Raw genomic sequence first — 27,359 nt, 5'->3', positions numbered from 1 at the left:
ATAAAAAGACCCACTATTTTCTTTAAAAGGAAATATTCTGCTCAGTCATACTCATATTCCTAGTTAAATACAATGTATTTTGTATTGCGATACAAAAAAATGACCATAACAATAAATAAATTCATCACGTTTTTTTTACATACTAGTTGTACAAACAATAAATTATAATTTCAGTGCTGTATTTTCTGTCATTCAGCAAAGGGGTGTTTCCCATGGCGAGAGTCAGACAGTACTGGATACATGAGAGATGAGCTGAAATCTCTGGTCCCCAGGGTTGAAGATGATTGAGTTTAAATCAGGTAAGGCTTACATTTTACATTTACGGCATTTAGCAGACGCTCTAATCCAGAGCGACTTACAAGGTTACTCGTATTACAGAGGTGGGCCAATGTAATGTTAGGAGTCTTGCCCAAGGACTCTTATTGATGTAGCGCAGCACATTCACCCAGACTGGGATTCGAACTCCAGCCTCCCACATAGTGTGGTAGCTCAGTGGCAGGTAGCGGTGTTATCTGTTGCGCCACACCAACCACACATTTTTTAAATAGTTTTCATAGTTAGTGGTCCGAATTTGAAATATTCTTCTTAAACTCATTAGTATATCAATAGTCTTCTTTAATACGCTTTAATACAATATGCTGTATTGAAAGTCAATGTACTTCAACCCTAAAACAGAAATGTACAAATGGTGCATAATATTGGGTATTTGTGGGTTTTTTATGTGTGTGTTATTGTTTAGCGATCATGTATCTATTTGTATGTGGTGGAAGACTGTATTCAGTATGAATGTATACTGCATCTCAACATCATATCATACTGATGTGTCTGTGCATATCCAAAACAGAAAGCATGGTAATTTCAGATGGGTCCATCAAAGGAATACTGCAGCATTTTAATCTAATCTCTATCAAGCATAACGGGCAGTTGCTGAATTCCATTGACAAACACTTGAAATACGTGAATAGAAGCGGATACCAATTTTGCCCCCTAGCGTGTTTAAGGTGGTAGTAACTTTAGGCTCCTGTTGAAGGTGTTGCACGCGGATGATCGAGCCGGCGGATGGGATTTATAGAATGACGTGGATTAGTGCAGTGCAATGCATGATGTGTGGAAAATGTGTTTTAAGCAGATGTTAATAACTAGTAAAAAAGAGTAATAACATTTGGGCAAGCAAAGGCCATATGGTGAGGAAAGTAGCTGAATCTGCAGGTGTACGGAAGCGTACGGTCATATGGGTATACCAGCAATGGCAGAAATCCCAGCCTACATGAGATTCTCATCAGAATTGTGGCCGGAAGATGAAACTGACAAACAGGGACCGCCGGCGTGTTTCTCAAAAAAAAAGTACTTCCCAACTAATTTCTGAAAAAACACTCTGCAAGGAGCTTTGTGAGCAAAAGTGAGCAAAGGCCTCTTGTGTACCACTCTGCTCCATATGACACATGGTGTCTTTCAGAAACACTGGGATTTTTGCCACTGCTGGTAGATCCACATGACTGTATGCTTCAAAACACCTGCTAATTCAGCTACTTCCTTCACACTATGGCCTTTGACACACCCAAATGCATCACTCCTTTTAGCCAATCATTAACATCTGCTTTGCGACCCAATTTCCATGCATTCAGTGAGACACTCACAACACTGTACCACCTCTTCTCAATGTATGAATCCCCTCACACACCCGCAGGTATGTATAGCCCTATGATGCTCATGTAATGCCATCTGCAGTAGCCTGAAGATACTTACCACCTTAAACCTGCAAGGTGACTAATGTTCTGTCCAGGGAGCTTATAATGTGTGTTTAAAACTACAACCATTACACTGCAATAATACAGGAATGTTCTGATTTTATCCAAATTTCATACAGTCAAAAGCAGTTCCTTGCTGTTTCCCTTTGGCATTCTGGTATTCATTGTGATCATGGAGGAGCTTGCGAACACTCCACCCACAGCACTAGTTTGAAACCATATTATCACAATTTATCCCTTTGAAACAAATGTCCCATCTCAGAAAAATATGGGTTTCACATAAGCTTTCACAAATGGAATTCAGCAAATGCTGGCCTTCTACTATTAATGCAGACGTTGTTGTCCATGGTTGTAGGTGGTACACTACAGAAGCTGCAGATAAAGATTTGAAAACCACTGGAGAATTCCTTTAACAAGTGATCAGAATGGCAATGGGTAAGTAGGGAGGGATAGGAAAGGACAGGAATAACAGGATCCAGGTTTTCCCATATGGTGTGCTGCAGGAATCCCTGGCACACATTAACAAAAGAAATCCTAAACTTGTTGAGAAGCACACATTAAGACATGGGCGTCAACAGATTATGGTCTTTCTGACCATTTTGAGAATGTGCTGGACATAAACACAGGAAAACAGTAACATATATTCGTCACAATTACACTCCAATGGGCATGTAAGCTTCCATTTGTCGTAACTCTGCACCATTGTAGGAGTTGTCAACCTCCAAAACCAGAGTAGTCATACTACAGTCCCATGGTGCAGGAATAGCTCAAACTCTATTTACTTGCAGTCCTCTATGTTAACCCAAAATTACATTTCTATCGTCTTTGCTGGGTTTCAGTTCAAATTTGACCTGGTGATGGATACACACTAAAATACACTGAACCCCAAAGGGGAGTGGCTGGACAAAGACATCTGGTCATCAGGAGAAGAGTGGCTACATATTGTTGACTCCTCAGTGAATCCAGGCTGCAGATTAAGTCACTATTTTGCATTGGAGGCCAGGGCTGGTGCTCCTTGTCCAAGGTCATCGTCGGAATACAAGCCGATTCAGTCAAAGTTCCACAGTGACATTTTAGGGCATGAAACAGCATCAGAACAATTACAACTGCAAGTGTACAAGAACCTTGCATGGTTCTGCTCCACGAGATTCTATGTGTCTATGCTCCAATTTGTCTGTCTCCTCTTGAGACCTTCCACTGCGGACACGGAAGAAGAAGCACACATCCACAAGAGCAAGCTTTCAAAAGTCCTCTTCCTTAAAAGTTCTTCAGCACTTTTTAACCAGGCAGTGTTTGAAGGCTGGAGGTCTGTCTCCCAGAGGACACCCTTTACTTAGCTTACCCAGCAGGTCCTTGCACTGAACTGTACGACTCTGCCAGCCAGTGTCACAAGTCCTGGAGCAAGTCATCCATGCACCCGTCACCCACCGAGGCCCAGGTGGGGTCGTTGGTAGAGGTTTGGCTGTGGAGGGCATCTCCGTGGTCATGGTGAACATCTCGGCTGAAGACATCGCCGCAGCTGTGGCAGAAATCAACCAGGTGGTCCGAGGTGGCAGTGGCGTCTTACGTGGCATGAAGAAGCTGTAGCGTATGTCGAGTGGCTTCTTTGCATCTGTCGCTAGTATCTGAACCACCAGGCTCTCTTGAAGAGCCCCAGGCCCCATGCTGTGGAGGGCCTCATCATGCTGGCTCCAGCCACTGTAGTTAAACATAGTACCATTCAGAGGGATGACAGTCTCTGAGGTAGAGATCATGAACTTGCCATTGAGAAGGTAATCTCCATTAGGTCGGCGGAGGGCTAGGTAGGCTGTGAAACGAGTCTGGCCTTTTGGCTTATATTGACGGATCTTGATGTGAGTTGAGCCCTCTGGGATCTTCACCACATCAGTGTATCCCTTACTGCAGGTGGGAGAAGGAGGAGAGTAAAATGTGGTTAGCATGCTAGTTTAGACTATATACTGCAAGACATGCAATATTATCACTCCATTAATTGAAGGTAAGAATTTATTCAAAACCTATGACCCATGTGAAAAAGTATCCCTAAGCCTAAAGGATCCCAAAACCTAATTTCTGGTTGTGTCACTCTTGGCCACCATAAGAACATCATGCCATCAACAGTCATCAACATTATGTTGGTAATGCACTTAGCTTTATGTCACAAAAACCTTCAGGATTTTCTGATAGAAAGAAGAATTCCTGGTTCCATTTCTGTCAGAAAATCCTGAAGGAGAAAGTTCTTCTGTCATGTGACCTAAAGCCCAAGTGCAGTTGGGTTATGCAGCAGGACAATGATCTGGAGCATGTTAGCAAGAAACAAGAAACATAAGAAACCAAAAAAAAATTTAAAGTGTCCACGTCAAAGTCCTGACTTAAATTCAATCAAGATGCTGTGGTAATACTTTAAAATGGGCAGTTTGTGCTCAAAAATCCAAAAATGCGCATTTATCGCAAACATTTGATTGCAGCTGTTACTGCTAAGAGTGGCAAAGTCAGTTATATGGAAGAGGGCAAATACCTTATCACAGCACTGTATTTAGAGTGATTCTCGTTCCATAAGCTAACACTAAGCTGTCACATTACATGCAGAATATCATGGATGCACATATTTGAGATTGACGCTAACAACATTGTAAACACAACAGAGTTAGCAGAAGTTAGCATTACCACAGTGGTTATATTGACATACTATAAAATAATCATTCTGTACAGATGCCTCAGATAGGTCACCAGACTATACATGATGATACACCAATGTGTAGCCTTCAGCTGTTTTCCAGGACATCTGAGCCAAATCCAGATCCAGCCAGGCCAGATTTTTTCATTATTGAGGAGCATGGACCAGTAAATTTCAACCCTAGACCTGGAACACACTGCTCCAGTGCTTCTTCCTGTGCCTGTACAGCATGAGGAGCTGCGGATTGAAGAAGAAGCCTCTGGCCTTCATTTCTTAGCTGAGATGCAGTGTTTGCATCTTTGATCAAACTGTGAGTTTTGATCCTACATACTTGTTTATTGAGATATTTGTATGAGTGTTATATTACAGCATGTGATATATCCTCAAACTCACTTTTTAACATTTTGTTTTGTTGACTGTTGAGCAAAAACTCACTAAACTGACTGCAAGCAAAAGCAAGCTGGTGTACACGCTTGTTGTCCTACCTCTTCTTGGTGAAGTTACCCGCCACTTTTAAACAGCTGGTGCTGTCGCCACCACAGATGCCGCATTTGTCATATTGCAGCTTTGAGCCAATGATTCCATCACAGCCGGTGCGCACACACTTCCCTTTCACACACACTGAGCTGCTGTGGGGCCTACATTCAGTTCCATCGATCACCTGAAAATAAACAAAGCAAAACCAAAACAAAAAACAAGTCATTATTTTTTCTTCTGTGCATGGTTTCTCCATCAAATGAACACTGCTGTTTTTGGCCCAGCCCTGGTCAATATATCTGTCCTTCTATTATATCAAGATTTCCTTTTGTTTAATGCTTGTTTAATAAATGAATATTCCTTTACATCTTAGACCCTGCATATAAGCCCACACTGATAACTAAGTTAGGTACTGTCATAATTAACACTAGTTTCCTAGGCCCTAATATAGAACCCTGTGGAACTACAATGTTAAGGTAAGCTAAACCAAATGGTTGCCAAATAATTCACAATAGTTTCTGCATTAGGAATAATTGCTAAATAATAAACCTAGGGTTCATAGAGGTTAACACCACTTGCATCACACATTATTCTCCCATTTTAGTTTCAATTAAGAAATCATGCTAAAATATGTATGCAGTCACTGTACTGAATAAATAAATGAACTGGACTTACCCTTTGGGAGAACACTACATAGTAGCCTGTGCCCTTGGCCCTACAAGTCAGCTTGCACATGTCCCTTGGCAGTATCCCAGCGTACTTAGGCACCCATTCCACAAAGGTCTTCACTCCTTTAGGGTCAGTCTGAGGCCCATTCCTCACCTCGCACTGCTCATGCCTAAAACTCTTACCTAATGGAAACACAGTGACACAGGATTTTTATTAATATTATTATTACTTTATTACTAGACATTTTAGCTTGTGGCTATCGTGAAAAACTGTCATGGTATAAAAACGTGTTTACTTAGGAGTGGAAGAGTCTAACTGCTAAAGACAGAGAACAGCACAGTATCTAGTGGTTGGGTGTTTAAAAAACACACAAAATGAACCACTGTCTGCCACCAATCTTTGCATGTAAACTATTAATTGCAAAAAAGTATTTTTGAGAGTCAATACACTATCACAAAACATAATATCGCAATACTCAAGCATATCGATATTTTCTCACATCCCTATTAGTCTCATAAAGTTATTAGTCCTAACTACCATGCCACTATGTCAGTATCTCAGCTTTACTGAATATATGGTCAGTGGTGGGCTTGTAGACAGACCATGACCAGTAAAAAATAAGTGGGTGGGACAGATGGGCTACAACCTTTAAAATATGTGTTGGGGGCACTTACTTTGCGCTGGACAGGGCGTGACATTGCAGGACCTGTAGATGGCTCTTTTTCCCGTACAGTAACGGCCGTTGTTACGAGGAGGAGGGTTGTTGCACAGACGGTTGGCAAACTGTACTCCGCCTCCACATGTCCGAGAGCACGCACCCCATGGCCCCCACGAGCTCCAGCTACCGTGGTTGGAGGCCTGAGAGTGGACAACAAAAGAAGGTCAGTAAAATAATGGTCACGAGAACTTTCAATAAATCATATATGAAACTGTAGTGCTGAATGTATTGCAGTGGAATTTCAACAGGAATTTGTCTGAGCTATGACAGAAAGAATTTGCCTGAGAGTGTTTACACGAACAAGGAGACAGGTAATGGAACTGTAAACCGCAAAATCAAAAGTATGCTTGCCGCAAGCCTGAAGACGATCAAAACAAAACAACTATCCCACACTGAAAGCGACTCGAGGTCCACCTGGGATCTGCAATCCATGAGGGAGTCACTGTAACGCATTCTTCTCAGAGTTATTTAATGTTGAAAGAATCCGGTTGCATGAATGGTAAGCTGAACAAGTCTCAGAGAGATGTTTTATGTAAGGGCGTGTGCACACCCATTCCCCTTCGTAATAAACAAGCTCTGAGCCAAAAACAGCTGGAGACCTGTCTCAAGTGAGCAGCTACACACTGCAGAGGTCCTTAACATTGCCTGGACGTTCTGAAAGAAAGCAACGCCACAGAAGACGAGTTCACCAGAGGATAGGAGGGGAAGGCCTGAGTGTGTGTCAGTGTGAAAGGAAGACTCCAGAACCATGTTTTCTAATTCCATGTGGCAAACAAACTTGCACGCAAACACTCTCAAAGGGAATATTGTCCTTTCAGAAGAAAATGAGTCCTCCGTAACACTTAACGGGCTAGCAGACACGGACATAAATATGTGCAGGAAAGACACGAGACAGTGAGGGAAATTCCCCAAGCACTGAGGGCTAAATATGCTTGATATTAATCTGGTTACCTCAGGCAAGGGCAATGTCTTATGGTTGCATTTCTACAAAGGTATCTTAGTTTTAATCACAGCCCTGGATAAAAACGTCTGTTTCAGACACAGTAATATTGGTCTAATTATAAAAGGCACATTTATTTTGGTCTGGTCCAGTTTCTTGCTTTATCCCATCAATAGCATGGTACCTTTGTCTTAAACCATGAAAAGCCCACCAGCGGCTCCATATACTGTATATCCCAACAGCCCTGAACCGTTGGGAACCTGAATCTGACCATAATGGAAACTAAATAGATATATGCAGTGTCGCAGTCCATCAGTTTTGTACTCAGTGTGAAAGACATTGTTAATATATGTGTGTTCATGTTCAAAACTTGATGTGTGTTTTGCTCGTCAATAAAAATTGGACTCAGTGTGAGAGGAACATGAGACCTACTTGAAGCTCCCTTGACCACAACAGTCTTACAATGGCGGACACCCATGTGACCCCATTTAAAGTCCTTATAGGCAAGTCTTTTTACGCTTCTAGGCAGTTATTTCCAGTCACACATTTTAACAGCTTCTAGTTCAGTAATGTACAAACAATGTGATTTTACTAATGCGCTAGTGAACGTCTCCACATCGGGGGGGGGTTCACACTTGCACACTGACCCTCCTCCACTCGCAGTGTAACCAGCAAGCTTAGTGGGGCAGTGGTGGCTCAGTGGTTAGAGCTCCAGGCTATTGATGACTGGGTTGGGGGTTCGATACCAGGGCTGTTGGGCTGTTGGGCTGTTGAGCAAGACCCTTCCCCCTCTCTGTTCCCTGGGTGCTGCAGCAATGGCTGCCTACCGCTCCGTTTGACTGGGGTGTATGTGTGTGTTCACTGCACAGATGGGTTAAAGGTAAAAGCCAAATTCTATCTGTGCCTGACACAAATGGTGTACATGCTTGTCCTGTCTTAAGCTGATTGGCTCTTTTTGTTGAAGGGCGGGACTTTATCTGTAAACAGAAACTCTTATTCATATTCAACCAGTGACCGGTATCTTCGTTAATGCTCCAGTGTCCTTTTTTTAAAAAAACAAAAATATCACCCTACTATATAAACTGCATTACCCAGTAGGCACTATGTGATGCTTACCGGTTTCCTTTCACTCAACAAGTCCAATACAAAACAAGTAACAGTTTTGACTAAGGTATCTTTGCAGTACAACTGGCTCCATTTGTTCAGGGGGTGGGTGGGAGGGTGATTGGTGAGGGTCAACATAAAGGGAGTACTACCTTTTCCCCTGCTTCAAGCACTGGCTGTAAGCGATTAATGCAGTTCACTGGCAGTCAAAACGTTTAAAGATGTTTGAAGGGATCTTCCTTTTCTTTTTTAGTGGATAACCACGAAAAATGACTTGATGTGCCAACAAGACAATGCAATACACTCATCGAGTGATGTAATGGTTGGAGGAGTGAGGAAGTTCTGGTGATGTCATGGGCTACACCATCACCAGATCTGAAAAGCATTAAGAACTTGTGGGACTGTGGTGGGGCTTGTGGAGAAGAAAAATCCAAACAGAAATGTGTGGGGAGCTGTTAATTTAGACCATTTTAAGAAAATGTTACGTAAACAGGACAAAGCGGTGTGAGGCAGTCTTCAAGGCTACACCATGGATCATTTAAACAAGCAATATTTGAGCAATACTGTGGACATCCCCTGCATTGTGCTAAGTGCAAAAAAGGTCTCTTGACTGCACAGATTTCCTTATCCTCTTCTTCCCATACATCTATCTAATGGTCTCATCCACATGCAAGAACACCCACTTGCATTTTTCCAGTCCCCACCTCCCACTCCATTTCCCGTTTCCTGCTTCTCATATAAGCTCTGAGCTCATGGGAGTATGGCCCACACACCTTCATGCCTCATTTCACCTGCTCTCTCTTACTTGCACTTTTCTTAAAGACATCTCCTGCTGATCTCTCGTTGGTGCCTCATTTGCTAACTCCTTCCCACCTCTCTTGCTGAATTCCTTCCTGTCTTTCACCACGTAATGCCTCTCCTAGGTGCTCTCTTCACGTCCTTTCAATACGCTTCCTTCGCTCTCCCTGCCTCACTCTGTCCCTCTCTCTCACACATTCCATCCCAAGTTCCCTCTTGTTACCTCTATATCCAAACAGTGTGTCCTGGAGAGCTGTTCCAATATACTCTTAACACATCTATTCATCTCTCTCTCTTGCTCTGTGAGAATAGTACATCATACCTAGCCTCTCAACACTTCAAAACACCTATCGTTCTTTCCTACGACCGACCGCTTCCTCTTTCAGCAGGCCTCTTTTGCCCGCAGAGTACTGGCTCTCACTGCTCTTTTGCTTCACTAGAACATCCACCCATCTTTCAATGTCGTTCACCCTCTCCATTCTGTTGCTCTCCGAAAATATGAAGTGCCCTTGCACGTCTCCTTCACGCCCTTGTCAGACTTGCTCGCCGCCTTTTTGACATGCTCTTTCTAAAAACACTTTTGTATATTTTTTCTGACATAAATATGTTCCCTTAATGGATAGCTGTACATTTTTTGACAAGTGTAAGTGAAAAAAGCATGTAGACAGACAAGGTTTTACACAAATATGACTCGGGTTGCCCAGCGTTTATGCAGTTCTAAAAGGTCTTGTGTAGCTCCACCCAAGTAACATAGTGCAAGACCTGGCGTTCCATAATAACAGAGATGTTGTTCTTCCTATTACAACTCCGGGCCAGCTATTGTACTATGTAACTTGGATGGAGCTACACAAGACCTCTCAGGAGAACTGCATAACGTGCATAACTGCGTATCCAGAGTCATATTAAACAGAGATGTTATTCTACCTATTACAAGTCAGTGGAGCATCATCATGATTTTGACACTGTTATATATATGTTGCTATATAAAGTCAATTCAAAAAATTTATGTCCGACCATATAGTCAAACAGCAAATACCAGCATTATACATCTTAAATATATAAATCAGCTACTGTGCATTTCAATTAATCTGTTAAATAAAATGTTCCACTATACAAAATGTTCCTTGTTTAAATTTATATTGGTGGGAAATTAGCTATTGGTGGGGTGAGTTGTTACACAATGTTAAAACTAACCCTGTTGTGTGGAGGCTGTACTTCAGCTTGGCTAGCTCTCACTTTGAGCTATTTACAAGCTTCTGACTCGTGCTGTGTTACATTTCCGTTTAAGGCATTTAACAGACACTCTTATCCAGAGTGACTTACAAAAGTGTTTACTCAGAAAATACCCTTAGCTAGTTTGTATAGACTAGGATCCAAAAATAACTTAGCTTAGATACTACTAAATACAAAGGTCAGTGTGGAGTCCACAATACTCTACATTACACTTTGTCAAAGTACTCTCGGAAGAGGTGAGTCTTCAGTCTTTAGTCGTTTGACTCTGCTGTTCTGACACCCAGGGGAAGTTCATTTCACCACTTAGGTGCCAGAACAGAAAAAATCCTGGATGCTTGTCTTCTGTGGATCTTAAGGGATAGCGGGTCAAGCCGAGCCATACTTGAAGCTCGAAGGGCTCTTGGTACTGATCGGCTTTTGACCATTGCCATCAAGTACTGCAGAACGCAGCAGAGGAGTTACATGGCTGAATTTAGAAATGTTGAAAACAACCCGTGCCGCTGCATTCTGGATTAAATGCAGGGGCCTGATGGTGCGCAGAGAAAGACTAGCCAGTATTACTCCTACCAGGAGGCCTATACACTGAATTCAATGATGAAACAAACTTTCATGGTACAAAAAATCTTCAGGGTTAATTGTGAGAGTACTCTCATATATATCATATATATATGATATAGCAGTGGGTGTGGCCTTAACCAAACATAAGTGGTAGTTGCTGGAAGTAGGTATTGTATAGTTACTGGCCCAAAGCCATCTAACAAGTGGAAACAGTTTATATGGAATTTATATGACAACAATAACTATAATAGTAAAGCATATTCCTATAAGCAGTAAGCTTTGAGCCTTAAACATAATGTATTCATGTTCAAAGACCCCCTACGCTCTCTCCTCATCTTCTTCAACCCACCACACCTCCTTACCAAACTCACCGAATAGTGCCTCTTGCGTGTCTTGTCCACACATTTGCCTTGCAGGCATATCCTGCCCTTGCCGCATGGTGTGCCCTCCACGGCTGGCAGCTTCTTGGTCAGACACACCATCTGGCCCTTCCTGATCACCGCACACCACAGGCGGGCACACACGTCCATGCCCGGGCATACCGTGTACTCAGGCCCAAAAGCTAGCCGGCACTGGCGCACCGCGTCATAGCTCTGGCCAGGGAGCTCCTCAGGACCCAGGATAGGTTGGCGTGGCATATCTAGCAAGCACTCCGCTGTAGTCGGGAGAAAGGGAATGAGGAATTAACACACAATGAGGTGCTAGCTTGTTAGTGTGACTCAGAGTTGGATTCCTTAAGTTTCTGAAGTTAATTACCATGTGAAGAGACCAACAAGCCTTGGTTTCTTAAACTTGGTTGACCTATGTGTGTTTTGTGTATAAAAGTACATGCAAGTAAAATCTGCAAAAGTGCCAAGCCTGCAGAAGATACCAGTTTATGTGTTGATGTTCAAGTGAGGGTGTTAGGGGTATAAGAAAATATTGGTATATCAAAGAATGGTGATATACCAAATGGTCTAAATTGGCCTTTCAGTCTAACATTGGCTTTAGACAATCAGCATTGTAGATAGCTTTAGCACTGTACAAGCTGCATGCTAAACCATGCTATTAAGCAATGTCAACAAGACTTGCTTTTGGGTCCTGACACTGTGAGACTGTTTAATCATATGTAAACACACCCTGGACGCACTGTGATTGGATTACAAACACTTAAACCACATTCACAGGCGGACAGAGATGGACCTTGTCCATATTCAACACAGGTGTAAACAGAATAAGTATTTTATATGCACAAACAATCACAAAAGTGTCACACTAACCCACAAATTAATATATGAATTTGATGAAACCAGCCATAAATTGTTTTCACCAATCTAAAAACTGATGCTGAAAAGTGTAAATGGAATCTGGCTCAGTAGATCCAGATATGATCCAGATATGAAACACACATTGATGTGAGGTGTACACAAACTGATGAATGACATATGGATGGTTTCACAGACAGGAATAAGTCTAGTCAGGCACTGTATTTTCATTTCAATTAAATTTCCATAAAAAATTTAACACAGTCCAGGACTAGGGTTAATCACTGTCTTGGTCACTTGATCACTTCAAACACTTTGAAAAAAGTTGTGCAGTAGAGTCGCACCATTTCCGTCGTCGAAGAAGTCGGTAATGGTGGCCGAGGTGCAGCGGCTCCAGGGCTTAGAGGCATCGATGGACGTCAGGATGGACGACATGAGTCTTTTGTCCTCGGTGGAGCCAAACCTCTCCTCACAAAACTTAGAGTCATCATGGGACAGGCCTAGAAGGTGCCCTGAAAACAAACCACATTAGAGAACCGTTATTTCACAATAAATCTTGTTTATAGTAAATCGCTTCAGAATCATTGGGAAGAATGAGTATTCCCTAGGCTGTGCTTTCTAAGACACATAAATTAGAAAACTTCCAAAATGTCAGATGATGTATGGGGGCCAAATTATGTTTTTTTCTACTCTAAAACAAACCTAATAAAAACATCTCAGAAATATTCCAATACTTTGATGCATCCAATACAAAATGCCTTGACAGTTAAATATTAATGTTCAGAACTATTTTTTTATGTTTAACTAATCCAAGATTTATAACCATTCACAACACAGTTGTGTCTGATCCATCTTTCTCTCGCCCTCAAAACCGTCTGTTGTCAAATGTCTATGAAAATAGAGTAAGAAAAGGCAATTGTGTGACCATTTTCCCTCTGCACCATTGTTTTGGACTACTATGAGGTTCACCAGTCCTGCTTTAGGCCAGGTCATAGGAGTATACATTTTGTTCCTTTTGCTTTAACACCCACACTTCAACGCCGACAAGACTTGTTAAGAAGCTAATTAGCTTGGTCAGGTGCATCAGAGCAGGGAAAACAGTAAAAAGTGCCAGATCAGATCTGGAAATCATTGACCCAAATTATCCAATTCATCAAATAGTCAACAGCTCTGCTTCCTCAATTAGGAGTTTCAGAACAGGAGAATAATGACACAGCATGATCCTGCTTCTGAACGAACTGTTACTGAACACCGCTGCTTTGATTGTGCGTACCGATCTCGTGGGCGACGGTGAAGGCGGCGTGCAGGCCGTCGTCCTCAATGACAGCGCAGCTCCTCTCTGGAGAACACACAGTGCCCACGTCAGCCATGCCCAGTGTATCACACGAGTGATGCCCACACAGGTCCTGCACACACACATACACACACGCACACATTCACAGACACAGAAAAACACAAATACACACGTGACTCGAGTGCTCCTAAAATCTTTACTGGGAATATCACTCCCAGTCACACTGATAAATGCATGTGCACAATTGGTGCTACTGTTTAACCTCGCTTAGATTGAAGCATGGTCAGATAACAACCTAGCTAGCTAGCTGTTTCAGTGTTGGGTCAGTGCAAAGCAGCTCTATCAGTTAAACTCTAACTACTGTTATAATTTAACATGGGGGTGCCAGTAGCTGTGCAAAGGGGTGAAAGGGGTCTTGAAAGGCCAAAGACATTGGTGTTTTCCATGCCTTGATTCTAAGATCATTTAGGGGTTAATAATTAGCAGATGCACTGAATCTGCTGTGTACGAACAGGCAAAATACCAAATCGATGTACTGTTGCTTGCTCTGCTGGATCATAACTTGGCCAGACATTATACACATACCAATTCGTTTGCATTAATAACATTCCAATAACCAATTAATGTCTGATATATTGCACCATATTTCTTCCGTCTCATTGTGAACTGGTCCTACTCTTAAGTACGGCTTATGTAACGCCAGTCACAAGGCTGATGTGGTTTGATCTGCTCACACAGCTTTAATTAAACTAGGCGTTCGCCTCAGTTTCTCTCAGTTCAGTCAGACAAACAACACAGCCAGTAAAGGCTAACCAAAGCAAGCTAGCTACTCTGCCGAGGTAGCCTTCCTGCATGTGCATTTCTTGAATGGAAGCTCAACGGTTATGTAAATCCAAATTTTGATGGATAATGTAATTAATAGCACTCAGTACTAATCTTAGTGTTGGCTAATACAAATGAAACGTTACACTGAGTTCCATAGAACGTTTAGGCCACTGAGCACTACGCTCTTTGCTACACCTACACCTGCACCTGCCAGTGCTAGTGTTACTTGCCATAGCTAACATTACTATCCAGTGTTACCACAGCTAACATTACCAGCCCCAGCTAACGTTACTAGCCATAGCTAACATTACTATCCAGTGTTACCACAGCTAACATTACCAGCCTCAGCTAACGTTACTAGCCATAGCTAACATTACTATCCAGTGTTACCACAGCTAACATTACCAGCCTCAGCTAACATTACTAGCCAGTGCTAGTGTTACTAGCCATAGCTAACATTACTATCCAGTGTTACCGCAGCTAACATTACCAGCCCCAGCTAACGTTACTAGCCATAGCTAACATTACTATCCAGTGTTACCGCAGCTAACATTACCAGCCCCAGCTAACATTACTAGCCAAAGCTAGTGTTACTAGCCAAAGCTACTGTTACTAGCCATAGCTAACATTACTATTCAGTGTTACCGCAGCTAACATTACCAGCCCCAGCTAACGTTACTAGCCATAGCTAACATTACTATCCAGTGTTACCGCAGCTAACATTACCAGCCCCAGCTAACATTACTAGCCAAAGCTAGTGTTACTAGCCAAAGCTACTGTTACTAGCCATAGCTAACATTACTATGCAGTGTTACCGCAGCTAACATTACCAGCCACAGCTAACTTGCAGCTGCTATTCTAAGATAAAAATGCTTCACAATGTTGCTTTAATGTTGCTCAAATTTCATGATTTGTCATGCAAACATCCGTTTACTTCGGAAGCCAGGTGTACTGACTCAGAAAATGTTGGACTTCCGAGTACAATGAAAAGCTGATCCTCTTGTCCACCTCCCCCCTGTGTTTTAATGCTCAAGGCTGATAGCTATGGATCTATCCTCTCTCCCACACAGATCTATGTGAATATGCCCTGAGGGCAAAATGACTGTCCTGCTGTGAGAGATCAATTAGTCAATCAACCCGATGTGCTCTTGAATTCACAACTAGATGAACACACTGGCACACACACACACACACACACACACATGCATGCTCGCAGGCACACGACATACAGAAGTGGCATGTTGATTCACACGTGGGCCAAATGCTCAAGCAGACATACACATGCACCCACAGCTAAACAAACAAACACCAGCGCATGAGGATTTTTCCCAGGATGGCCCGGGACAGCTCACTGTGTGAAAGTCTTTCTGGGTGTGTATTTACACCTTTACTCATGCTTAGAGGAAACAAACCGCAGTCTGTTGCGACTTCTCATCCACACACGCACGTGCACCTGTATATCTAGACACACACACCTAGCCACATTAGAGAACAGCCCTCTTAAATCCCAAGGCCTCTGGAGGCCAAGTCAAAATTCTACATGTACAAAGTTTGGGTATATATGTGAAGTTTGGGTTATTACATCAGCGGAGAGCGTGTGTAATGCATATTCAGTTGAGAAGAAGGCCAGTCTGAGGGCAGCCTGAAGGCCAGGCCTGGGACTGGCTTAGGTTTTTTTTTTTTCGTCAGCCTTGAAGGTCAATTTTTATTATTTTAAGCGAAAGCAGTGTGCAATGTTCAACTTTTAGTGGTTCAAATTAGACATGTCTGGGACCAATCCAAGAATATTTAATGGATTGTGTATCATCTATTTGAGTTCAGAGCACCCTCCATCACCCCCAAAGCACCACTAATGGTCATTATTCACAGCCTGCAGTAGTGAGGAGGGCAAGGAGTGTTCTCAAAAGGTAACAAAACAGTAAATTGCTGCTGTCCAATAAAAAAATATGTATTTTTATTTTTGCCTGGTTTTAGTTTTCTTCATGGTTTGAACCCTGTTGCTGCTCTGTATACTGTGTTAATACTTCTAGACCTATAGAACAGACCTATAGAAATGCTCCATATTACTTGTTAAGATATTAAGAACGTATCAAGAACAGACACCATTTTGGAGATACATGTTTCTTGCAGAGACAGAGACAATATAGTCAAAGTAGTTTACTATTAGTTTACTAATGGAAATACATCAGTACAAGCCAGCACTGAGTAGCGCGTTCAGAACCAAGAGGAGGAGGCTAATAGGGCTGCAAGAAACAACTATTATGATAGTCGAATAATCTATGAATTATTAAAACAAAGTACTGATTATTTGGTTTATGACTTACCAAATGACCTAAGAACTCTTATGTAGCTATCAGCTTTTAAATTCAGTTTCATGTTGGTTTATGCATTTGACATTTTTATTCACATTCATTTCATTTAATAAACTACTGAGTTGTACAGTACAGTTACACTATTTTCCCGTTGTCGAAGAAGTCAGTGATGGTGGCAAACTTCCAACTTAAATTTTTACATTCTGGCACCTGAGCACTATATAAGGTAACTTTTAGCATTTGTACCCTAAAATAACAGCAAAATTATTATGACGCTCCACTGAATTGGGATCACTCCTGGGCTCCGCTCTCAGTTGGAAAGTGTGATTTGCGCTGTGAGCCACTCCTAATGGACACACTTGTGGACACTTGTGTCCACACAACTTGTGGACACACTTATACATGCATTACTGGAAAAGCTGAGAGATAACCACTGCTGAAAGTGAAAGAAGCACGTGAACCGATGCAGGAGTATTACCAGATTTTACAGTCATTTGACTTGGTTTAAATTACACAGTGCAGTCAGCAGCGTGCCAAGCCTGGTGCGGCAACAATAGAGATGGTAATATCTCTATTACAAGTCAGTGGAGCGTGACATCGATTTTGATGTTGTTATTTAAAAAATAAAATGTTATTTTTTTTTACATAATGTAGCTTTAATGATATTTCTGTTGTGTGATGTCACATTGAAAAGGGAACTTTCTTCCTACTTTCTACCTTCTTCTATTCCTCTTCTTCTTCTTCATTCTGCCATAACAGGGTTTTCTATCCACCTCTTTTATGAAGCTTGTAAAAAAACCAAAAAGGATTTACATTTGGAAAAGTTGGTTTAATGATAATTTAATGAGAAAAACAGAAATTGAAACTGCACTGCACTGGCATTCACAGGGGTTTCAGCAGGCGGTTGCATATTAGCTGCCGTTCTAAACTTCACATACAACACTAATGGATGTGCTTCTAATGGTCTTGCACGCTTTTTACTTGCTATTTAATGTGGTACTATGCAGATTGGCATGAAGCTAGTGCCTTCATGAAGCCTTGTGTTCTTAAGGGTCAAAAAAGCTGTTTAACAGCAGAGAAAACCACCAAAATGATCTTCTTTCTGCCTGAACCTTTCCTAGAGTGACCCCAACATGTTTGTTCATACCTCCATGGCAGCTGTACACCACCAGGGTGCATAGATTGTCTCTGGGCCTCTGGACCCTTAGGATTTGGGAAGTATTTAGAATGGTAAGATTACACAAGGGTTAAATAGACCACTGGCTGTTTGGCCTGGGGTCTATGAACTCTTAAGCCTACAGCCGTGTACAGCTGACAGAAAGCTGTTTCTTATCCTTTTAAGATGTTTTAGGCTGCGTACCTCCTCTTGTGTACCCATTATTTAGTTTTTTAGACGTGTCCGTGCAGAGACACTAAGGGAGGGACAGACACAAGCAGAAAGAGAGACAGACAGACAGGCTGGGGGCAATGGCGAGAGATGGAGATGGAAAGACAAGAGAGAAAGAGACAGATGCGTAGACAGCGATTTGAGGAATTTTCTTGGCTGCCGACCAAGGACCTTGAGTCAGCCAGAAGGAGGACGAGGGAGGCCACGAGGAAATGAAAGTTTAGGAAATATTCAGGGAAAACAATATTGGCGGATCCAATAGAGAGGTATGTAGGTCAGGCAACCATTAAAACAGTGGCTGAGTGTCTTGGCATTGCCGGGGTGCCTGGGTCAGTGGTGGTACATGCCTTTACAGAGTTTGTATAACAGCCTCCTGCCCATGTACATATAACATGCTTTCAAACTCGTTAGCCTCAGGGACTGGCTGTGGCAATTTGGCCAATCGGATGTGATGCAGTGACTGTCAATCACAAAAGCTGACTAATGAGGTAGTTGGTGGAGGCAGATGAGAGGCCAATCAAAACAGCTTTGGGCAGGAAAAGTAATAGTGGTGACAAATGAAGGATGATGGGAATAGTTTACAGCTGAACGAGGGCTTGGAGAGATCACACATGCACAAACATGACTTCACTCGTACACAGGGCTGTCAGCTGCTTGTAAATGTTCTGGCAATCTGTAAATTCTGTCTATCAATCCCTAATCCCTAACTAAGTTTGCTTGTTCATATAATTAAGTCCTACTTGCTAACCATGCCCATGTAGGGCCTGTATGGGGAACCCAACTGGGAACCAGAAAGTTTTGTCCATGGGTTCTATGCTGGCCTCCTATATGCATGCTCACCGGGAGGGGTTGTACACTGGGTACAACACATGTAAAAACTCACTCAGAGCCCACTCCCACCTAAAACCCAACTAGCCCAGGTTCCAGGATGGGAGAAAAAATCTACACAGCACAAAGTCACAATTTTTGAGGTTCAAAAATAGGATCCGGCTACCCATTGGAGCAAGGGTCTAAATGTTGGCCTTATCATCATAAATAGCTGGCCATGCTCTCTCTGGGTCAGTAGGATGGCCCTCCTGCTCCCCATAACTTAGCATATTGCTAACCAGTGAAGCTGTCAAGGATGTAAGGTGACCAAGCGATTTCTGCTCATTTGATCCTAATTGTGTAACAGAATAGTCACTAGGAAGGCAATGTTTTGCATAATAAGAGTCAACTGGAATTATCATTCAGGATGTCTGTAAAAATACAGCCTAACAGTAAAGCTGCTAATTTAGAATTGGGAACTCTTCTCATAGATCCCATAGCACCATCCCATGATGGGTCATGACTCTCACACTTGGCATCAGTACAGAGTAAGCACACTGAGGAGAGACAGACAGGAAGGAATTGAGGTGGAGAGAGCTCTGGATACTCGATTCTAGGTGTGACCCACACTATGGGTTTCTGTCAGCTGGTTCTGATTTGTTGTTCTTCTCAGGGCTGGGAAAACGGCCCTGTTTCCTCCTCATTCTGTCTAAACCAAAGGCTTACTACTTAGCTTTCGCCCTTTAGAAGTTGCAGTTACAACAAAAGCATTGGATGTAATTCGGTATGACTTGTATCTCACTCACTCACTGAATCAAGCAGACAGAAACTGCAAAAAATGAGAACTGTCTTATCAAGCCATCAATATGCATACGGCTTAAGAGGATAAACCATTACTGCAACTGACCTCTGAACAGCAACTGGAGACTTGAACAACTAGAACATGTTCCCACAGTGCACAGCTGCTGTATATCTTCTCAACGATAGATATCGTCAAGTAAAGCTCATAAAGGGGGACCTCCTCCCTTTACATCAACACAGAAATGGGAGCAAAACCAGCTCAGCTGCTGTCAAAAACAAACTTCTTGTCCTATTGAATTTCTCAAAAGTGTCCGGAACTGATCCTGCGGTGTTGCTGCCCGGCGCTGGCCCTGGCCCCAGATCTCTCAGCCAGCCAGCCGGCGTCACGGATGGACGGAGCCCGTCCTAGACTCATGTGAGGATTTCAGCTTGTTGCTAGATCAGTGTAGGGAGCGAAACATAGGATGTGTGAAATACCCCAGCCGACTACGACAAACATCAGGGCAGACAATCTTAAATCTCTCCTCGCTTTCTCAGTATTTCAGGGTACGCCGCGACAGGAATGAACAGACATGCATGCACATAAACTGTGTTTGCTCTCCAACTGAATTCTTCATAACTCTGAATACTTTTGCTATGGATCAGTGGTGAACCATGACCGGTAGAGCTAGGCCTTTAGTTCTCAGTCAAGAAAATGGGAAAAAAAAACACCCATGCTAGTGTCTGCTAGCGCCCCTGTGAGATTTTTAATAGTGTGTTAGCACTAAGCTAAACACTTGCCATTCTAGACATACATATGAAGCTGTTAAAGACATTCTCTATGGTTTATCTGAAACTTTTATAAACAGACATAAACATATATCCAGTATTTTACCATTTCAACTGCTAACAATCTGTCATTCATATTTATAATAAATTCCAAAAGGCCTAGAATGATCTCACAAATCAGTCCCACATACTGTATATCAAAACATAATAGATTGATTCCTCATGACAGGTCACTTCCTAATTATGTTGTCTACTCTAACAAGTAAGGCCTTCAGTCCAGCTCCTGAATTCCTAATCTTTGCCATATCCACCTAGATACCAGGGGGTAAACTATCCAGGTCCAAGTGAATGAGCACTTTTGTTCCCAATGAAAACGCAACAATAAAATAAGAGTACTACTATGATACGCTTTTTTAGTTTCCAGAAACCCTTATGTCTTCTTGAATGGCCAGGAAGGCCCTGAGGATTCCCTACTGCTATTGATACACGCATAAAGTGTATTTCTCACACTGTCTCCCAGAAATAAACACACATTCATTGCATACCCAAGCTCTATGTACAGTACAGCTATGTGCTAATGTACGAATGTACAGTACATAGTTTGTGACCGCAACTATAGGTCATAAGGTCAAGGGAAGTAGGAAAATTCAGAGTATGTTTGAACATGCCATGGATGTCTCATCTAGTCACTGAGTGTGAATGTGTGTATGTCTGTGTGTAACAGAGAGACAGAGGGGGAGCTAGAGATGCCAGTAGGCATACTGATAGGTTTACTGAGCAGGATTGCAGGTAAATAGAACTACATTAAACTGATGCAGGCTTTTTATTTAAAGGTGACAAGTAATGGGCCGAATTTTCTGACCTACCAGTGTTTTATTACTTGTTGTAAAACATCCCAACACTGTACTCAGTGTAGTCTTCTATTATGACAGGATTACTAGGGCTCACTACTAAAAACCTAAAGCAAGGGTTATCATAGGTGTTTGGTGGACTCCAGGACCTGAGCTGATGACCCTTGATCAAAAGTACTGTTACTTAATTCTGAAAAACAAATGCTAAAAATGTCTGGGGCAAATATGACAAGTTTATAACCTTTATTAGAAATTATTGCACTTTTGCTTTTAACAGTTTCAGAATTTGAGATTTTTGCGAATGCGATTACCCCATCAGTCTAAGAGATTTTTGTCCCTTTAAAGCAGCATTATCCAAAAATTGAGGGCTCCCGTGCTCCTCCTACTGTTAGGAGGTGTAATTTGCACTTTGGGCCACCTTTAGAGAACTTATACGGGCATTTCTGGACAAGCTGAGAGAAACAGACCTGTCACTAAAAGTGGAAGAAGCATGTGGACTAGGATGGTAGGGTAATATTACAGGGCTTTACACCGATATGCTCAGATTATGCAGCATTACACAGTTCTCCCTAGTGTTGCCCTGCCCAGCACACTAAAGTTCCATAGTACAGCGTGCTGAGCCTAGAGTAAAAATGAAAGAGATGCCATTCTCCCTATTACAAGTCAGTGGATCATCAAAATGATTTTGAAGCTGTTATTTTATGGTAAAGATGCTACATATTGTTGCTGCCTCCAGTATTAGTATTTAGATCCTGCAAGTACATTCCTATTTATGTTTTCTTATTCAAAAACGTGCCACAGCAGATTGAGCAATCACATAATGCAGAAGAGTGGAGTAAACAGCAGCAGTTTAAAACAATACTAATTTCACCTTCAAATAGCACCTTCAAAATCATTGTGGTCCTCTACTGACCTGTAATAGGGAGGATACCGCCTTTATCGTTGCTACTCAGCACACTGTCTAACCTCATATTAGTGTAAAAACACAGGAGCAAAAAATATCAAGTCTCACATAATGCTGCTTTAAAGGGTTAAATATTTATCAATATTCTAAATATTACTCTTTAAATAAAATATAATTAAATATATAATTATAAATGATGTGAATGATGATGTTGACTAATGGCCGCACCTCTACAATAATAAATAAATAAATAAACAATTAAATAAATAAATATTTTTGTATGTGTAATGTCCAAATAGTAATAAAATGTCCAAATAGCGCTGTGCTTGAGCCACATCAAGTATGACTCCCACATCAAGCATAAAATCTTGAACTTTTGAATCTGAATCTGAATCAGAATGGCACTTTGGGGTAAAAAAATGAATCAAATTGGGGTAAAATAAATTGGACAAAATTGGAAAGTCCTTTTAGGACCCAACTGCATACAAACTCCCTTCTGAAATACAGTGCCTCACACATCTCACCACACTCCAATTCTCATCTTCAATCAGTCCCCTAAACAGGCTGACAGTGATTGTCCGTCCCGGGTGACAGTCAAGGCATTGTCCTCCGTCTCCGGCAATGACCCGCAGCGTCAGAGTGGTGGCATATCTGTCCCCTCTGTGATATAACATCTCATAAACGCACGCTTACAAAAACGCCTGTCCCCTCTCAATGTGCCTCTTGTTCCGGGATGCTTTGGTATGCGTCCAGCTCCATGGGCATCTCCACATGCCTGAACTCACAATGAAACAGAAAAAGGGCCACAGGGTTTCTGGGAACTGTATATGTGTGTCTGTGTGTGTGTGTGTGTGTGTGTGTGGGGGGGGGTTGTTTTGTGTCCACAAAACGTTCTGCCCACTCTTTCCACGCTACAGCCTGGTTCAAAGATCCAATGCCGCGGTGCCTGCCTTTCGGGTTCTCATTATAGGAATGAATTAAGCAGTGTGGATTGGATGGCTAGGGAATAGAGAGCGTGATGTAAAGCACGTGTTGGTGAGGGCTATGCCAACGCTGTCATGTCCCAACTGCATTCTTTAGGAGGCTTTCTTCTCCCACTCCAAATGAGGAACCCTCTGTAGAATCACATCAAATTTGAAAAAAGATCTCAGATTATGCTTTGAACTGGCCTGAGGTTTGGAGCAAAAAGACTGAGGTTCAGTTAGTGAGAGGTTACTAAATCTGGAGCTATTCAGCCCTTGAAAGCTATGTACTAAAATAAATGAGGTATTTGGAGTGATGGTTGCTTATAAACCCTTTCTTCGATGAACAGTAGGAAGACTGAAAGATGAGACCAAGGAACAGGGAGGAGGCGAGATCTTCTGGGATGCTTAATGCATGGTGCTCTTCATTCACTTCAGTAACAGAGATTTGTAAGTGAGCTGCTTTGACACCAATAAAAGCTTTTAAAGGAACCACAGATCTTGGTCTAGAACTATTTCAGAGCCTGCAAGGCAGTGGTGTCCAATCCTAGGCCTGTAGTAACTGCATTTGTTGTTTTTTCCTTGTTCTTCCCAACTCACCCGATCCAGCTAAGCTGCTGATTCACAACTCCCCCCTGAGTTGAAGTGGGTGTCCTACAGAAGGGAATATATTCAGGGCTAGAATCAGGGACAGCTTCTGTGGCTGACTGATTAGGGAACTGTTGACTCCCGGAGTAACAATGCAGCACATCATATTGTATGGTATCATAGCAACTAGTTAACATGCTTTCCATGAACACAATAATTTCATGTGCTGTGCTACAATACGTTAACTAATCCAGTACCAGGTTTTTCAAGGTATAGACCTGGGACAGGTCTCCAGTCTCCTTTAGAGCAGAGGTCACCAACTGTGCTCCTGGACATCTACTCCCCTGCAGATTTTAGCTGCAGCCCTATCTGAGCTTGATCTGAGCTGATCTGCTGATATGGAATGATATGGGATGGAGGTGAAATCTGCAGGACGTTACAGCACCAGGAGGAGCTGACCACTTCCCTTAGAGTGAATACATGCATTTTCTTCTCACATATACTAATCAGTCTTCCGCTGACTGGAGCAGGATACCGGTGGACCCGTCCATGGAAACAAACGTGTTAACGTCAATGACTATCGTCGCTGTGAGTAAGCTGCGAACTGTGAGCGAAAAGCCAAGAGGAAATGGATGGTGATCATTCCAAGAATCTGTTTCACACACTCAACACTTCAGCTTGCCAGCTGGGCTGCTCCTCCCCTTGTGCTCTGCCCACCACGGCCTACTGACATGACATAGTTAACCACAGCTACCACACACACATGCTCAGTGGCAGCCCCGCCAGGTGTGGAAGCGTTGCTCTGCCAGAGAACACACCGCTGGCACCCATTTACCCTGTGGAAGGCCAGTGCAGTGTGACACTGCCAAGAGAAGCTGCCTCTCAGTGGAATCCGGTGCAGCAAAACCTGCCAAGAGGAAGCTACGTCAACATCGCTTCGCTTGATGCCAAGCGAGGGCACCTAAGAACGAATTCCACAGGGAGGCTGGGCACCAAGAGAACCTCTCCTAAGCTCGAAATCTTAATGCCAAGAGAACCACAGTTAAGCAAGGAACTTGACAAGACCTTGCATGACTTATAAGCTGTGGGGGGTGGGGGGTGAGAGGAGGGGTTAGCCCGCTAACCACATGAGAGAGGTGCAAGAGAGGCACGAGCCTTTGTACTTCGGTGTTGGTTTTGTCAGAAGAGGGGAAACTTAGATGAGTGTGGTCTCAGCCCATGGATGGGCTTTCAAATGGTGGATCTGTTTGTTTTCCTGACAGCTCAAGCGCTACAGAGGGAGAGCAAGAGGGAGGCTTGAGGACTGTGGTTTGTAATATAAAAAAAAAGCTTTACATCTCAGCCAGAAACCGATTTGAATGCTGACTTGTCGGCTGTGCAGGAATGTGCACACGCTGTGAGAAAGATCACGCGCGTTCTGGAAGCACACACATTTGCTGGCGGGCTGGGAGTGGGACTCAGCAGGCCGAGGTCGGTGTCCCCTTCTTCTGAAAAGGGGAAATCGGTCAGGGCGGATTAGAAAGAGTGAGGGAAAAGGCTAGCCTATTAAAAGTTAGTAGGTGTGACTTCTTTCATGAGGAAAAGCAGGGGTTCCTTCTCCCAGCTGGGGTTCCTTATCCCAGACCTGTGGACCCAACACTTTTAGCGCACCTGACTCAACAAGCTCTTTGCGGGCTGGATCAGGAGGGTTAGAGTAGACACAAACACACAAATGGGATTCCCATGGCTGAGATGGAAACCGCTGCCTTATACTGTTGATGTTAGTTTCTCTGATATTGACGCGGATGCGTCAGTGATGCAGGTAAGTGTCATTTTTGCACCTGGAACCCCACAAACTACTTTGGTGCCACAAAGTACTCACACATCAAAGTACAGTCTCACACACACACACACACACACACACACTAGCTCATACAGATTCCTCCTATACTGATGATACCAGTTTATCCAATAATGACTGATATTACAGTGAAACATCAGCGGCTCACACATGCATGTGACAGCATCTTGATATTGTGGATATCAGTTTCTATTATATTGATTAATATTAATGTTAAACAGGCAGCACACGTGGACTTGGAACCTGCCTGTTTGTACATTGTATTACACTTGGCATTACATTATCTCTCTCTCTCTGTCTCTCTTTCACACACACACACACACACACACACACACACACACACGAGCTGATGTGTAGTAATTATAGCTACTTCTATATTTGTTATAGCCAACATGACCTGTAGCCCACGGCCCACGTGGGTGCATTAGATGCAAGTGACACTTCCTGCACTTGTTCCACTTTGTCAGTTTTGGTACCACACTCACACTCGCGCGCGCTCACACACACACACACACACACACACAAGACGCACATTTCTTCTGTACTAAAGAATGATGTGTGATCTTTTCCTATGTGAAATACTGTAATCACAGCACACGGGCTGCACACGCGGGCCTCTTATATTTTTTACCTGCCTGGTGAAGAGGATGGCGGCGTCGTGGTGGTGCTCATGGTCGTCATCCAGCGGGTTCTGCTGGTTCTGCCACTTGCAGAAGCTCTTGAGCGTGGCAGCGGCGTTCCGCGACACCTCCAGGCCCTTCTCCTTCTCCGTCAGCACCGTCACCTTGACGACAGCCAGACGCACGGGGTTCTCGATGCTGGCGTGGCCGTAGAGTCGCGAGGCGATGGATGCCAGCGTGAGCAGGTAGTGCCGCAGCTCGGTGCCGTACTTCCTGGCCATGCTCTCGTCCCGCCACCAACAGCAGCTCCACGTGCCGGGCGCGCGACACCGACCTGCCGCGTCTCCTCCCCCGGCCCCCCCTCGTCCTCACACGGGGCACCGGCTGCTCCTCGTCGTTGTCGGCGTCGCGCGTGCCGCAGCTGTCGTGCGCCTCCGCCCCCCGCGCCGCCTCGAAGTGGAAGCCCTCGCGCCTGTAGAAGTAAACGGAGGAGCGCGGGAGCGCGCGCACCGTGTAGCGCGCGCCGTCTACCGCGAAGAAGCCGCGGCAGGCGCCCGCCGCACAGCTCGAACACCGCCAGAGACTCGGGCTTGGAGTCCACCGCGCCGCGGTACGTGCAGCGGCGTCGCACGTGCGCGCGCTCCAGCGCCGGCGGCGCGCTCTCGTCTCTCTCCAGGTCGAGCTGGAAGCGCCGGCCGTCCATGTCCAGAAGGAAGCCCGCGCGCCCGCCCCCGCGATACAACGGTCCACGGAGCGGACGAGCCCGGTAGAGCCGCGGCCAGCAGGTGCGGCGGGGCGCGAGCTGGGGGCAGGGGCGGGAAGAAGCGCGCGACACACGTGGAGCGAGGAGAAAAACAACAAATAATCCCGGGCAGCATGATGACGATTTCGCACGCGCGCGCAGTGAAAACAAAAACAACAACAACAACAACAACAACAACAACAAAACGCGCAGGAAAGCAAAGAGTCTTCAGACAACTGAAGTAATTCCTCTTGTTCTGTTTCTTACAGAAGAGTTGGAGCTCGAGCGTGAGGAGGGCTGCTGTGGGGCAGCATCTTCGGGTCAGGATCCAGAGACGAGCGCGGAAAGAGAGGGAGAGGACGAGAGATACAGAGAGACACAGAGCGAGTGTGTGTGTGTGTGTGAGAGAGAGAGAGAGAGAGAGAGAGACAGACAGAAGAAAGCAAACAAAACAACCCAAGTGATGGAAGGAGAGAGAAGCAGCAGAGGAACAGA

At 43.7% G+C, this 27,359-nt stretch overlaps 1 protein-coding gene across 1 annotated transcript; it reads right to left on the bottom strand.

The window, feature by feature from the left end:
• Positions 1-27,359, bottom strand: adamts5 (ADAM metallopeptidase with thrombospondin type 1 motif, 5 (aggrecanase-2)). The gene is given in 12 exon segments (XM_072657416.1): positions 1-3,647; positions 4,908-5,083; positions 5,575-5,750; positions 6,243-6,426; positions 11,291-11,574; positions 12,508-12,675; positions 13,437-13,569; positions 26,134-26,412; positions 26,414-26,668; positions 26,670-26,863; positions 26,866-26,985; positions 26,988-27,359. Coding segments are annotated over 12 exon segments (2,613 nt in total). The 5' UTR covers positions 27,001-27,359; the 3' UTR covers positions 1-3,016.

Source organism: Salminus brasiliensis, chromosome 15 (genome assembly GCF_030463535.1).
Source record: "Salminus brasiliensis chromosome 15, fSalBra1.hap2, whole genome shotgun sequence".
NCBI lineage: Eukaryota > Metazoa > Chordata > Actinopteri > Characiformes > Bryconidae > Salminus > Salminus brasiliensis.
Note: the sequence above shows the minus strand (reverse complement) of the source record. Positions and strands in the feature narration are given on the sequence as shown.